General features: G+C 42.2%; 1 protein-coding gene across 6 annotated transcripts in view; it reads left to right on the top strand.

The window, feature by feature from the left end:
* Positions 1–13,103, top strand: part of LOC120805241 (protein FAM214B) — a 30,319-nt gene extending 17,216 nt beyond the window's left edge. For all 6 annotated transcript variants that reach the window (XM_040155295.1, XM_040155290.1, XM_040155293.1 and 3 more), the window contains 9 exons: positions 2,928–3,114; positions 3,436–3,642; positions 5,005–6,363; positions 7,944–8,002; positions 8,380–8,479; positions 9,474–9,632; positions 10,621–10,689; positions 10,982–11,187; positions 11,903–13,103. In XM_040155295.1, coding sequence (XP_040011229.1) covers positions 5,176–6,363; positions 7,944–8,002; positions 8,380–8,479; positions 9,474–9,632; positions 10,621–10,689; positions 10,982–11,187; positions 11,903–12,056 — 1,935 coding nt within the window. In that variant the 5' untranslated portion in view covers positions 2,928–3,114; positions 3,436–3,642; positions 5,005–5,175 and the 3' untranslated portion in view covers positions 12,057–13,103. The remainder of the gene's footprint in view (positions 1–2,927; positions 3,115–3,435; positions 3,643–5,004; positions 6,364–7,943; positions 8,003–8,379; positions 8,480–9,473; positions 9,633–10,620; positions 10,690–10,981; positions 11,188–11,902) is intronic.

The following is a 13,103-nucleotide window of genomic DNA, read 5'->3' as shown; positions in this document are numbered from 1 at the left end:
GCTAAAGATGTCGCATTGACATTGCACCTGACCTGCCAATGATGTGTTGCATCTTCATGCTTCATGTTGGCAGCATTTAGTCAAGGAAATTTGAGATGAATTTTTAGCAAAAGCTATTAGCGATAGCTTTAAAGGGGACAACGTAATGGTTTTATGTGGATAAGATCAAATTTGTCATATTTTCCCCATATTGGGGAAATCGGTCCAGTTAAGAGTATTTAAGAGTTCTTAATTTCTTAAGTCTCAGCTGGCACACACGCCCAGCAACCTGAAGCCTTTCTTTGGGTGAAGCCGGAGTGTCTCCCCTCCTCTGCTGGCTCCTGGATCGAGCCTGAAAAGGGTTGGGAAGCCTCTGCCAGCCTCCTGCTCAGCTAGTTCAAAATAAGGTCTGGAATCAAGTGGGACCTAACACTGAGCCTTTGGGTGCTTCCAGTGAGCTCCGACACAGGCAATAACTATAAATATTCATTGCTGACTCCTCTCCCATTCTTCCCCATCCCCCACTCCCTGTGTCCGCCACTGGGCACTGGCTCAGGAGACTCCACCTGTCCTCGGAGGGACAAAACAAGAGGAGGTGATTCCTTGTATTGTGTTGAATGAACTCATATTCATAAGTCATGCTGCCTATCTTTTGTCATTTGACTTGGTAGTGAAATAAATCAGATATCCCTGTTTGACTGGGACAGTTCTGGTTTGGCCTTAGAGTGGCCCCAACCCTGAGTATCAGCAAAATAATCAAATGTCTTGATTTACAGTACTTGTCTTCCAAATGTCCTGGCTTGGGCAGCAGTTGATATATGACTCTTGTTTTCAGAACCTATAGAGACATTGCAGTTTTCCTTCCTGTTCATATTCCAGTAGGAAAAGCAGAGGCAATTTCATGGCATTCAGGCAATGAATGTTAGAATACTAGCTTGTTATTTATTTTAGATTGTTTTTTGTTGTTGTTGTTTTGTAAAGTTAAAAAAAAAAAAAAAAACTCTAAACCTTGCCCATCTTCTTGATTTTTTTTTATTTTTTTATTTTTTTTTTTAATTTATTTTTTTATTTTTCCCCCTGCACGTCTTCACTATTGTAAAATGATGTTTTGTGGTCAAATTTGGGAGTGGCACTTATGTTTGTGCGTAAGACTGCGCACTCTGGTTTTTCCCAAAGGTAGCATTGTGTAACTCCATAGCGACCATATGTCAGGTGAGTAATTACAGTTGACAAAGGTTTCACTCCTGACATTGTCTCCATATGATTCTTTGTGGGCTGTGATAGGAAAGCACGATTACCTGATGATATACCATCATACTGCAGTTGTATATAATCAGGTTATAATATATATGGAGGAGTGAAGGATACGTCTTTCTCTATTTCCCCTTTTATGTCATCCTGTCTGGATCCCTCTCCTTCTTGTGTCATCTTTGATAGATAATGACTCCTTTGCTGTTCAAGTTGAGGACCGTATTGTCCCAAATGAATGGAGAATTTGTTTGGAGAAAAGCTATGAAACACAATATATATGCTCATATAAACACTATTTGTCAGCCGAGCAATTTAAATACCTGCCACAGGTCACTTAGAGTGCAGCTAGGTAAGTAATACCCCCTGTATTATTTCCTTACACATCATTACGCTTTTGTATAACAATTTGGGGATTTTATTCAGTACCCCCTAAAGTTCCGTAAGTGAATTCATTTCAGATGTGTTTCAATCTAGCTAAAAATGCCCATGAACAACTCATTATTTACATTACCAGTTTTTTTCCTTCCTCTTTCTTGATTTTTAGGCCTTTGTCATCAATTCTATGTGCGCAACGGATCTCTTCTGTCATCACTGTTTCGTCAGGATGATTCAAAAGAAAATACAAGAAAGTGAAGAAACTAGTTGCCTTAATGTAGGTCTAAATGGGAACTAAATGTATTTCTCTTTTTTACTGATTTATGTGTGTGCCAGGTGAGTGTTAGTCAGATTAGCTTTCTCGGCTATTTTCAACACTCCTCCATTTGTCACATTTTACATTTCATGCTTTGGAGGAAATGTCTAAGTACTTCAGTGAAATTCTTTTGCCTGCCTTAGGTTAACAGAACACAGGTCTTTAGCACAGTGTGTTGAAATTTTGATGGGCGGCTGTTTGCACATCATGGAGGAGAGCATTTTTCTTGTGTTTGGCAAAGATGCTCTTCCAAGAAAATATCTAAAGTCTCCCCCTGCCCCCCAGCATGCCCAGTCGTCTACCTTCTCTCTCTGGCTCTGCTTCTTTTGCTCCCCCTTTGTTGCCAAACACAAAGGATCCGTTATCCTTGGGCTGCTGGTTGCCATGGCGACTGCTCGCTGTGCCCCCCCCCCCCCACACACACACACACACACACACACATTCCCAAGTTCTGGTCCAAGTGGGTCGGCTCACTTCTCTTGGCCTAGCACCATTTACTGCCAAATTAGCAATGAAATATATTAACACTGTGCTCCACAAGTGGCTCCTCCATGTTTGAGCCTCAACCCAGAGTGTTGATTTTTGTACTCAAAATGGAGTATTTGATTATTGAAAATAAAATGGAATGAGAGTAATATTTCTCCCTCAGTTGACTTGTTGAATGCTTAAATGATAACAGGTTTGATTATTTGATCGATTTTGTCTCTTGTGTTGTTCTTTTCAAGTTCAGTAACGGACTTAAATAGTGACTAACTTGTTGTGTTTGAACATCAGGTTTTGCTTTCATCTCCAGTGTGGACAGGTAAAAGGGCGTATTAGTGTATCTGCCATTTTGTGTGTGTGTGTGTGTGTGTGTGTGTGTGTGTGTGTGTGTGTGTGTGTGTGTGTGTGTGTGTGTGTGTTTTTTCAGGAGGAAGAGTTTCATTTTAACAACTAGTAGTGGTGAAGTACAAGCAACTGACTGACGACTGACTTGATTTGTTTTTATGTCTTTCTATCTCTTCAGGGAATCTGGGTGGAATGACCCTGTCATGATGCCTCAGCCATGCCACACCCCACGCTCAGGTGACCAAGGAGGGCGTGTCTGGCTGTCAGCCAATCACAGAGGGAGCCCCAGTAGAGTTGCGTCCGATTCTAGTGCAGAAACAATTCCTCTCAACAGCCTCCTGCATTACTGACACTCCGCCCCTCTGGTTAGTTTTAGCCCTCGGGATGAGGACTTAATCCTAGTCACTCTATACAGACCACTGTATATTCAATGTCTTTTGCAAACAAATAATGTTTTTCGTGTGTATTGACCAACTGGTTGCCTGATCAAGTTTCATGTAACTTCTAATGTTTAAAACAAATCAAAACTTTTTTTAATATTTAGAAATGTATCTAAGATGTTCAATAAGCATGCAGTCAAAAGTGTAATGTCATCAGTTTTGTTGAAGTGGTGCATTACACATCAACTCAATGTAGTAACTTTCTTTTGTCACTGACAAACCACCAACCTTTTTATTTCTCCTCAGGTCATAGCCCCTGTGCCCACCTCCTTCACTCCTACTTCTCTGGAGTCGCTACTGTTTCCTGATTACCTGTCTTGGGATGTTGGTGTTGTTTTGTGGCAGCTGCCATGGAGATAGACAGGGTGCTTTACTAGGCCATTTTAGACATGACCTCCAGATGTTGTGCCAGATGCAGCTTGTCCACACGGGCATCCAAGGACGGGCACAGAGGTTAGATACTGATCTTGGGCATTGTCTTCAATATGTTATTCAATTAGACAGGAGATAAATTAGGCTTATGCCTTGCATAAATTGTATTATGTCCCATCAATGCACTTAAAGAGCTGTATTTTCATACTGTTTTAAAGCTGGGAGTTTTTGAGCAGGAATTAAGTGCCTGGTTTTCCCTCTGCTTTTGTGGCAAGAATAACTTTCTCAGAACAGAAAAGGTTCACTACCTACACCTTGTCCACCATGACATAGTGAAGTCATGGCAACACCAGGCTGAAGTGCGTGTCATCATCAAGCATGGACCAGAAGCTAGTGGTGTGAATTGATTCACTGTTATAATGGATATGATTTATTCCTTGGTATTATTCATGCTGTTTGTCTGTGGCAATCAGCCATTTGGAGAACTGTAAAATACAGGAAAACCTGCATACTGTATGAAAGGCGATAATTCTACTAAATTATGTAGCAAAATTTGCTATGTGTAATGCAACAAAAATGTTAGTTAAAGTTGCTATTTTCAGAACCCAAAGACCCCAAATTACAGATATCATAAAATATTCTTACGTCATCATAGACAGCTTAGAAAGGCTGACTGCCTTCTTGTCCTTTTGAAGTTTTTCAAGCTATTTTATTTTTTCCATCACTCATACATAGGGCTGTCCCAGATACCATTTTTAGGGCTTTGAAGCTTTATTGACAATTACCCGCAAATATTCGAAGCTTTGAATATTCGAAACTTTGGACTTTAACGTTATACTTTGTTAGCCTGCAGGTTCGATAACATTAGCCCTAATAAAAAAAAGAAAATTCTGCAAGATAACTAAGCTGTTACTTACAACTTTCAGGTTATTTGCCAAACTCATTGTAGATTTGTAATATGCCAGTTTCCTTTGGCATATTTGGCACTCAACGTTTTGGTAATCATCTTCGCAAATTTGGAAGTTATTCCAGATGCTTGACTTTTTCTACATCTTGCTAGCATAGCTTTAACTTGTAAGCCTGTCACATGGTCACGTGTCACTGTCCCAGTGTCGTCACTAGTAACGTTAGATGAGAGCTGTGATGCACAAAACTATCACTAAGATCAAATATCTTGTCTGAGAATAACTAATAATGATAAATGTTGATGCATAATGATTAATGTTGGATTACTACTTATTATTTCATGGGCTATTTGGGATTTTTGTGGTAATGCCTATATGATAATAGTTTTTTTTAAAACAAAAAAAACAGCACACGATTATCAAGGCAAAGGTAGATGTTTCGAGGCATTCGGGTCAGCCCTACTCACACAGTATACCATTATTTTTCACTTAATTAAAATATGTCCTGAATAGTAATACTTTATTTTGTTCCTCTCAGGTGCTGTGCGGCTCAGCTTCCTGTTTCACACTGTTTGACAATATCACAACAGGAACTATAGGACTTCCTATTCCTCTGGAACATCTTGCTCTGCCTCCTGGCACTTGTGAGGACCTACTTGACCTTTTGCACAAAAGTTAGTCAAGTTTCTTATCCTCCAGCATAGAAACCATGCGGCACATTCACGTGGAACTAGCCCACAAAAAGGCTCCATTAGAGCTTCCAGCCCAGGAGGGGGACCTGCCTCCACCTGCAGCCCCAGCACAGGGCTTAGAACCTGGGGTAAGACCGGGAGCACCTAGACACATTGGCCAGGAGGAGTTGCGGCTCCAAAAGGTCTACCAGCTCTCCATTTTCTCCCAGTTGGGGGGATTTTCTACCTCCACAGAATCCAACACTGATGCCCAACAGAGGCCTGTCCGGTTGGGTGTGAAAAGGGGGCTAGAGGAGCCCCAGGTGACTCATAAGCGCCCTTACCTGGGAGACTCGTCAGACAGGGAGGCACTGGAGGGAGGGGTGCTGTGTGGGCCAGCCCCAGCTCAAGGTGTTGGGAAGGGGTTAGCGATGGGCCCCGGTGGGCCTGGTTCTGTATACTCTTGCACACAGATGGAGCACAGAGACTCTGAGGGGGGTCTGTCACCCAGGTCTCCACCCCTCTCCCCAAGCCACAACCCCTCCCGACGGCCAACTCAGCACAATCATGATAAGCCCATTCCTGATGTATTTGCTCCACTCTCACCTAAATCACCCCCAATGTGTGACCCACATGGGCATCTCTGTGACCAGGGCCATTCCCTCGGAAGCTTAGCCAGGACTGAGCCTCCTAATGGAGGCCGCACACCCACCTACTCACTAGGTAGCCCTGGAAACGAGAGCTGTACTAATGGCTCGTCTGGAGGCCAGCCCAGCCCCCATTTATATGAAATGTCCACATATGAGACTCCCAACCCTGCTAGTCCCACCAGCCCTCCGGGCCCTTTCTCCCCCCCACATCACACAGAGCTGCAGGAACCAGGGGAGGCCACCGAATGGGACGTTGGACTTGAATCCTCCCCACCTGAGCGAAGTGCCACCCAGGCTGCCTCTTCCTCCTCTAACGGACTTGCTTCCTGGGAGAAAACGCCCAGCAGTAATGGCCACCGACTATCCTCTGGAGGCCACTGGCCGGCCAAAAAGAGGCTGCTGTCCCCAAGCGACACAGGGGAGTCCTGTTCGGAAGATGAGGGACCTTCCACATCCAAGAGAAGCAGGCTGTCATTGCTGGCTCCAGGACTTGGCCCTGCCTCATGTCGCAGCACTGATGCTAAAGCTGCCCCTTATTGGAACCACCTGCTGCCCTCTGCATGGGACCGGACTAAGGTTAGCACACTCACAAATACACAAACACACATCATACATCTCTCTTGGTAATTTATTTTGAGTAATCCAATTTGCCAAAACAACTGCATCAGCCTATAGTTCCAACTACTGTACTTGCTAATAGCTAACATTAGCTGTTATGTTACTTGACTGTAATAACAATACACCCATGGTGTCAAACGAAATATTCTTATGATCCTATATCATTCATGTCATAAAGCACTCGAAGGAAGGAAATTAGAGTTGAGGAAAATGGTTTCCTTTTTAATGAAGGCATGATTCAGTTTTCCAACCATAATTAACTACAACTAGATAGAGGCTCTACGTGATTTAACTGCAGCATACATTAAAAAACAGCATGTGCACATTTGCATGCAAATACCATGCTTTTAGACCCAAAAACATTTAGGCCCCTCCTATGCAAAGGCTGTTCAAAGACAGTGGCTGATGGTAAGACATTTGTGAGCCTTGACAGTCCTGGAAAAGAGGTTGAGGGCATAAATAAAGAGAAACTAAGAGAACGAGTAAAAGTGAAAGTATGAAGTGGTGGCCGGCTCAATATCACACCACGCTGGAATAGGCTGAGTAGCTCCAGAATAAAGCCCATTGAGGGAGGGTCCATTGTTCCCCCACATCAGTGTACTGTCTCTCTCACACACATGCACACACATAACCACACACAGACACACACACATATACATACATTCTGCGTAAAAAAAAAATGGTTCTGGAAGTGAATTGGCCATTTTTGAACATTGGGAGGCCAGAAAGAGCTTTGAGTTTGTGGGTCTGTGGGAAAGGGGAGTGTGCTAATGGTGACAATAGGGTTCACTAGTTCACTAGTTAGGTTTTTATACAGTGGTGGGATCATTGTGACCAGAGGTGCTCAGTGTATGTGTTAGGGAAGCACAGGGAGAAACAGATAGATGTAAGAAAGACTCAAGGGCACAAATTAGAGACGGAGAGGACAGCGAAAGGAAGGCTCCAGCAAATAAAGGTTAGAAAAAGAGAGAAAGCAAGCTGAGATGGGATAATTTCTGAAATGCCGTATGTACTTTTGATCAAATGCGATGATGAGGTGACCAGCTGACAAAGAGCGTCAAGCTCTGTAGAGAGCCAGTGCATCCGAGGGTTAGCTAATACCAATGAGCTTACCATGAGTGAAAGGTTTGCCGTGAGCAAACGGCCAGCAGGTAGCGTAGGGTTGGCTAGTGACGATTCATCTGACAGTCGGGTGGCCTTTGCGATGAACAGCAGCCAGGAAGTGGGGAATGTTTGTGCTCGTGACACAACGTCCAGTAGTCAGAGCTCAGTAAGTAAGAGGACACCTGAAAGACACAATTATTCATACAATTTTCTCTCACAGGGACACAGAAACACAAACGCGACCATTTATTTGTTATTTGTCTATCTTCATTTTCTGAGTGTGTACAGAAAATTTTATTTTTTACCATTTCAAACAATTTAAAATTTCTGGTACAGATGTTTGTGAATAGCAAACTGATTAATCAGAATATTAATAGAGAAAGACAAATCATAATTTCCTTTTTTTTTTTTTTTTTTTTCCTCTCTTTGTCTAGACCTCCACAGACTGCACTAGATCAGGGCGACGACTAAAGAGTGGGCTGCGGTTGAAAAGGTGAGTCATCCATCGTATTTTCAACAAATGTATATCATGTGATTTCAAAACATCGACGTAATAAAGCCAAGATTTACTAAAAAAAGATGAAGAGAGCAGGATCTAAACTTTAGCAGGTTTGTGTGTTTAAGTCCAAGCACGTGTGGATGGATCAGATCAGTTCAATGTCAGTCAGACTGACTGCAGCAAAGTAAACACAGGGAAAGGAGGTGGGAGTTAGGGGAGGTTGTATGCTATTCTAAATTAAAGGGTTTTGTGTCTGGACTTGAATACTCAGACACGCTCAGAGGCATGTGACATGTTGGTTAAGATAAAATTAGTGTAATCTTAACCACTAACCACCACTCTGTTTTGTGTGTTTTTGTGGTCGCATTCAGTCGGCAGCTGCGCAGCGGCAGGCACACAGACACCGGTCGCTCCGCGCGTTCCAGCTGGCCCTCATCTTCCATCAGCAGATCACTACTTGGCAACTTTGAGGTACAAATTTGAACTAATACTCTAACAACTTCCGGAGACAAAAGTAGCTGCAGGTCAAAGATAACGCTGGCGTCAATGGCGTGCCAAGATGCAAACTTTAACCAATGTGAACCCTTTGCAGGTGGAGCCGGGGAGAGCCTCGGTTCTGCTGTGGAGACATATTCCACAAGAACCAATTTTAAGTTTTTGGGAAATTAAATCTTAGATTCAGTCTTATTGTGTCTATGCTGAGTTTTATTCACTTGCAAAAGCTACAATAAAAAAAAAAATTGAAATAATATTGGAAAGTAATGTGCAGGGAGACGGCATAAAGCAAAAAAAGAGCTCATTAATTACCATTAAAATAAATTTTAAACAGAGGTTTTAGTCTATGTTAAACGTTATTAATATTGTACAGCTGTTGCTGTTGTTTTTGACAATGCCCTGTATATCTGAATATCAATGAGGAAACACACAATGGTTGGAAATCTTCCCAGTGCTGAAATCTGTTTTTTGGGGTCCTCCTCTGTGTGTAAATAGGCCTTGCTGTTTTCCTAATCGTTGCAGAGCCTCGCCCAGGATTATAAGGATTTACAGTAAATGCAGAAAGTAATTTAGTGCCACAATGACATGGTTAACATATGTAAAATATTTGATTTACTTTTTAGTGTAGCTAATTTAAGGACAGCAGATCCTTATACTGTGTGATGGCATCAAAATGAGGTAATACGGGTAAGAGTGTAATAATGTTAAGTCAAAAATCCGCCATTTGGATTCACGTTGTTGTTGGCTAGCAGATGCATATTTTATTTCTGTGTTCAACACTGCTTTGGTTTCAGTGAAAATAAATACATGAAATATGAGTTTTTAAAGATATGGTCCAAACTTGACTCCACAGTGCAGCAGCAGCCTGTGTCTAATAAACCTTTATACTGTAAGTCTCACAGTATAAAGAGTCTTAAAAGGCTCCTGTTCATGACTGCGTTTGCTCTTCTCTTTGTCTTGTGTGTCGCAGGAGTCCATACTGAAGGGACGATTCTCCCCGTCTGGCCGGATCGAAGGCTTCACGGCGGAGATTGGCGCCAGCGGCTCCTATTGCCCACAGCACGTCACCCTGCCTGTGCAGGTTACGTACTACGACATCTCGGAGCACAGCGCACCCTCACCCTTCCTGGTCAGTCTGTTTTATGTGTGCATCTGCCTGATATTGTGTGTTTTTGTGTGCGGTTATATGCGCACTTAGTCGGGCGCAAACAACAAACCAAACAAAAAACCAGCACTGTTTATTGCACATGGCAGGTTTGTTTGCTAGTATGAAAATAGTACACTTGCTGAAAGAAAAACGAAGCAAAATTAGAGATCAGAACAACTACTCTAAACAATAACAACTACAGAATTGGCTTCAAAAAGCTTGTTGTTGGCTTGCTCCTTCAGAACCAGATGGAAAAAATATGTGGTATGTTTTTCCTTTCATGCATATATCATGAGGCCTTTTCCCACATCTGTCCATATCAGCACTGAATACTAAACATTCATCAGATATGGAATCATATAACGTAAGCTCAGCTCATACTTGGTAAGGTAAGACCAGCCATGTAATGTGAATAACTTTATTACTACGTACAAGAAGTCTTAAACTGTGTCTGCTGATACACTGGACCATTTAGAAACCAGCTGTTTTCACTTTGGTAGCGTCATGCCTCATGTTGACTTTGAATTACTATGTATAAAAAGGGTGAGTGTCGGGCCTCTTTTGCCTCAGTTCTTTGAACTGTTAATCACATTCAACGTAATATATAATACTCCCTGTGTGGCTGCCCTTGTAACTACAGGATATTGTAGTTATTTTAAAGTCAGTGTGCTTTCATTTAGGATGTTTTGTTTTTGTGTATAGTGTTTTTTGATGATGAATTGGTTCTACATGCACAAGTGACAGATATGTCTCACCAGTGGCTCAAACCAGAACTAAAAATTACTACTGTAATACTGCTGGCGTACTGCCACTCCCCGAAAGTTCTATTTCAGTACATTTAATCTAGATCCTGATCCTGATGTCGAAGTTCACAACTAACTAAAATGTACCAAAGAATAAGAGTTATTTTGTCATTACAGTGATTGAGGATGTTTATTCAGTGACATGTCTCTGTCTCTCTCCCTCCCAGGGGGTGATTTCTCTTGAGCCTCTTGGAAAGAAAGGATACAGCATACCCAAAGCAGGGACCATTCAAGTGGTAAATTTGCCTTTTTTTTCCCCCCTCCCCTTTCTCAGCTCATTCTTTGCACAGGAAAAGGCCCGGTTTCATCCATGCTACCACAACATTTGAATGATCGTGACATACGTCATGTTGGTATTGTGGTCTTCGTACTAAAAGGGTCAGGTACTTGTCATTGTAAGAATTACACTATGTGCACTCGATTTTCACACCTTTTGGGGGTTCAGTCAGAAAACAAAACCCTTTTTACACTTGAATTAAAATGATTGCTGTCTTGAAATGCTGACTTTGGTCCGATATATCTCCTCAGACCTTATTTAATCCCAACAAAACTGTGGTGAAGATGTTCCTGGTGACCTACAACTTTGGCGACATGCCTGTCAATCACATGACCTTCCTGCGCCACCGTATCTTCCTGGTGCCTGTGGAGGAGGGGGTTGAAGGGAAAGGCGAGGAGTCTCCAGGGGGCGGAGCGCTAGACAGGAAGAAGATTCTCTGCTACCTGATACATCTCAGGTACGTTTGAGGTTTCAGCTGTCTGCATTACTTTTTATACCTGAGATTCTGATAAGACCTGACTCGAAGGTCGTAAGCTACACAAAAATGTATATTCTTATTCATAGTATTGTGTTACACATTATTTTGAATACTTTATATATTTATGGGATTTTCACTAAATGCTAGGAAACAATTTTTGTACATTGGCAGTTATTTTCCATAGTTACAGCAATAGTTCAACATTTTGGGAAATGTGTCTATTCGCTTTCTTGCCAGGAGTTAGATGAGATGATTGATACCACTCTCGTATTTGTACAGTATACATGAAGCTACAGCCAGCAGCAGGTTAGTTCGGCTACGCATAAAGACTGGAAACGGGGAGAAACAGCTACACTAGCTCTGTCATTGCACCCAGATAAGAAATACTGCACTTTTTGCACATAACTGCGGAAGGTGGATTTTGTTACCTTTGGGCGGAGCCAGACCAGGTGTTTACCCCCATTTCCAGAATTTTTGTTAGGCGAATCTAACTGGCTGCTTGCCCAATATTAAATTGACAGATATGAGTGATATTGATTTTTCTCATCTAATTCTTGGCAAGAAAGCCAATTAACATATTTCGGAAATCTGCCAAAAGTATTTATTTACATCATAAATTCAGTTACTTTAACAGTTTTTGTTGAGTTAAAACAAAGTGTTTTGCTAACAATGCCGTTGGTTCTGCCCTTCTCAGATTCCAGAGCTCCAAATCTGGGAAGATCTACTTGCACAATGATATCCGGCTGCTATTCTCCCGCAAATCCATCGAAGTGGACACGGGGATCCCTTATGAGCTGAAATCTTTCACCGAGGTGCCAAGAAACCCTAAATACTCCCCCCGCGTGTGACCCCAGCTTGACCCTTCGACCCTCCCCAATGTCAACGCAGCCCCTCCTGTGCTTCCTGGAAGGGAGGGAAGGAAACAAACAGACTGCTAGAATGACGGACACAAAACTTGATAAGACTGGATGAGACATGCCACATGCTCACAAGACACACGTGCACATATGATACAATGTCGGTCATTGGAAAAGTCCCCCTTTTAATGCATTTATTCTCCACTGAAAATTCAGATACAGATACAAAATGTCCCTCAACCAAACATGGCATTCCTTGTACCTTCCGTTCCCTAAAAATATTGGAAATATTTTTGTAGGAGCTGTCTAGCATGCAGGCAATCAAAAGCAGGACTTTTTCAACACCTTCATCTGAACAAAGAAAGAAATGCACCAACACTGACTCACACACCAAAACAGACCGACAAGACTCATGCGCAGCACATACTACACACGGCACGGCTGAAAAACTTCTGGCGGCGACTGAGTTCAGTGTTAACATGCATGCCTTGTGACTTAAACACACGAATTTTCCTCTAGTGCCGTATCACACTGTCCTTCACTCTGCCTGCAGCTCCAACCGGCTCGTTGAACCATTAATTTCCACGGGTTTGGATTTGACAAAAGCCACAATCAATAAGCACATCCCCGATTGCAGGGTGAATAAGATGATAGCCCCCCCACCCTTCACACACTCGCACACTTTCTGACCAAACACTAGTGAAAGCGAGGGCTGATCTAGAATCAGCCATCTTGAATGGATGTCTTGTCATTTAACACACAATAAAAACCACACCAACACGATTTGACCAAACTCAGGACATCTGTGGAAGAATAAATTTCTCTTCTTACCATTTCACTTACCACGGTACAGACCACTGTGTAGACTTCAAGCCAGGAGGGTCATAAAACGTCATGAAAATTAGAGGAATGCGTTTCATTTTATGTAGCCAGACTGAGGGACACTGTGCTGTTTTCTTTTTTTTTTTTTTTTTCATTTCTTTTTTTTATTCTGTTCAGAACAGTCTGATGTTGGAGCAGAAAATGACAAAAAAAAAA

The sequence above is a fragment of the Xiphias gladius genome, chromosome 19 (genome assembly GCF_016859285.1).
Source record: "Xiphias gladius isolate SHS-SW01 ecotype Sanya breed wild chromosome 19, ASM1685928v1, whole genome shotgun sequence".
Lineage (NCBI taxonomy): Eukaryota > Metazoa > Chordata > Actinopteri > Istiophoriformes > Xiphiidae > Xiphias > Xiphias gladius.
The sequence above is the reverse complement of the archived record's forward strand: the minus strand, read 5'-3'. Positions and strand labels throughout refer to the sequence as shown.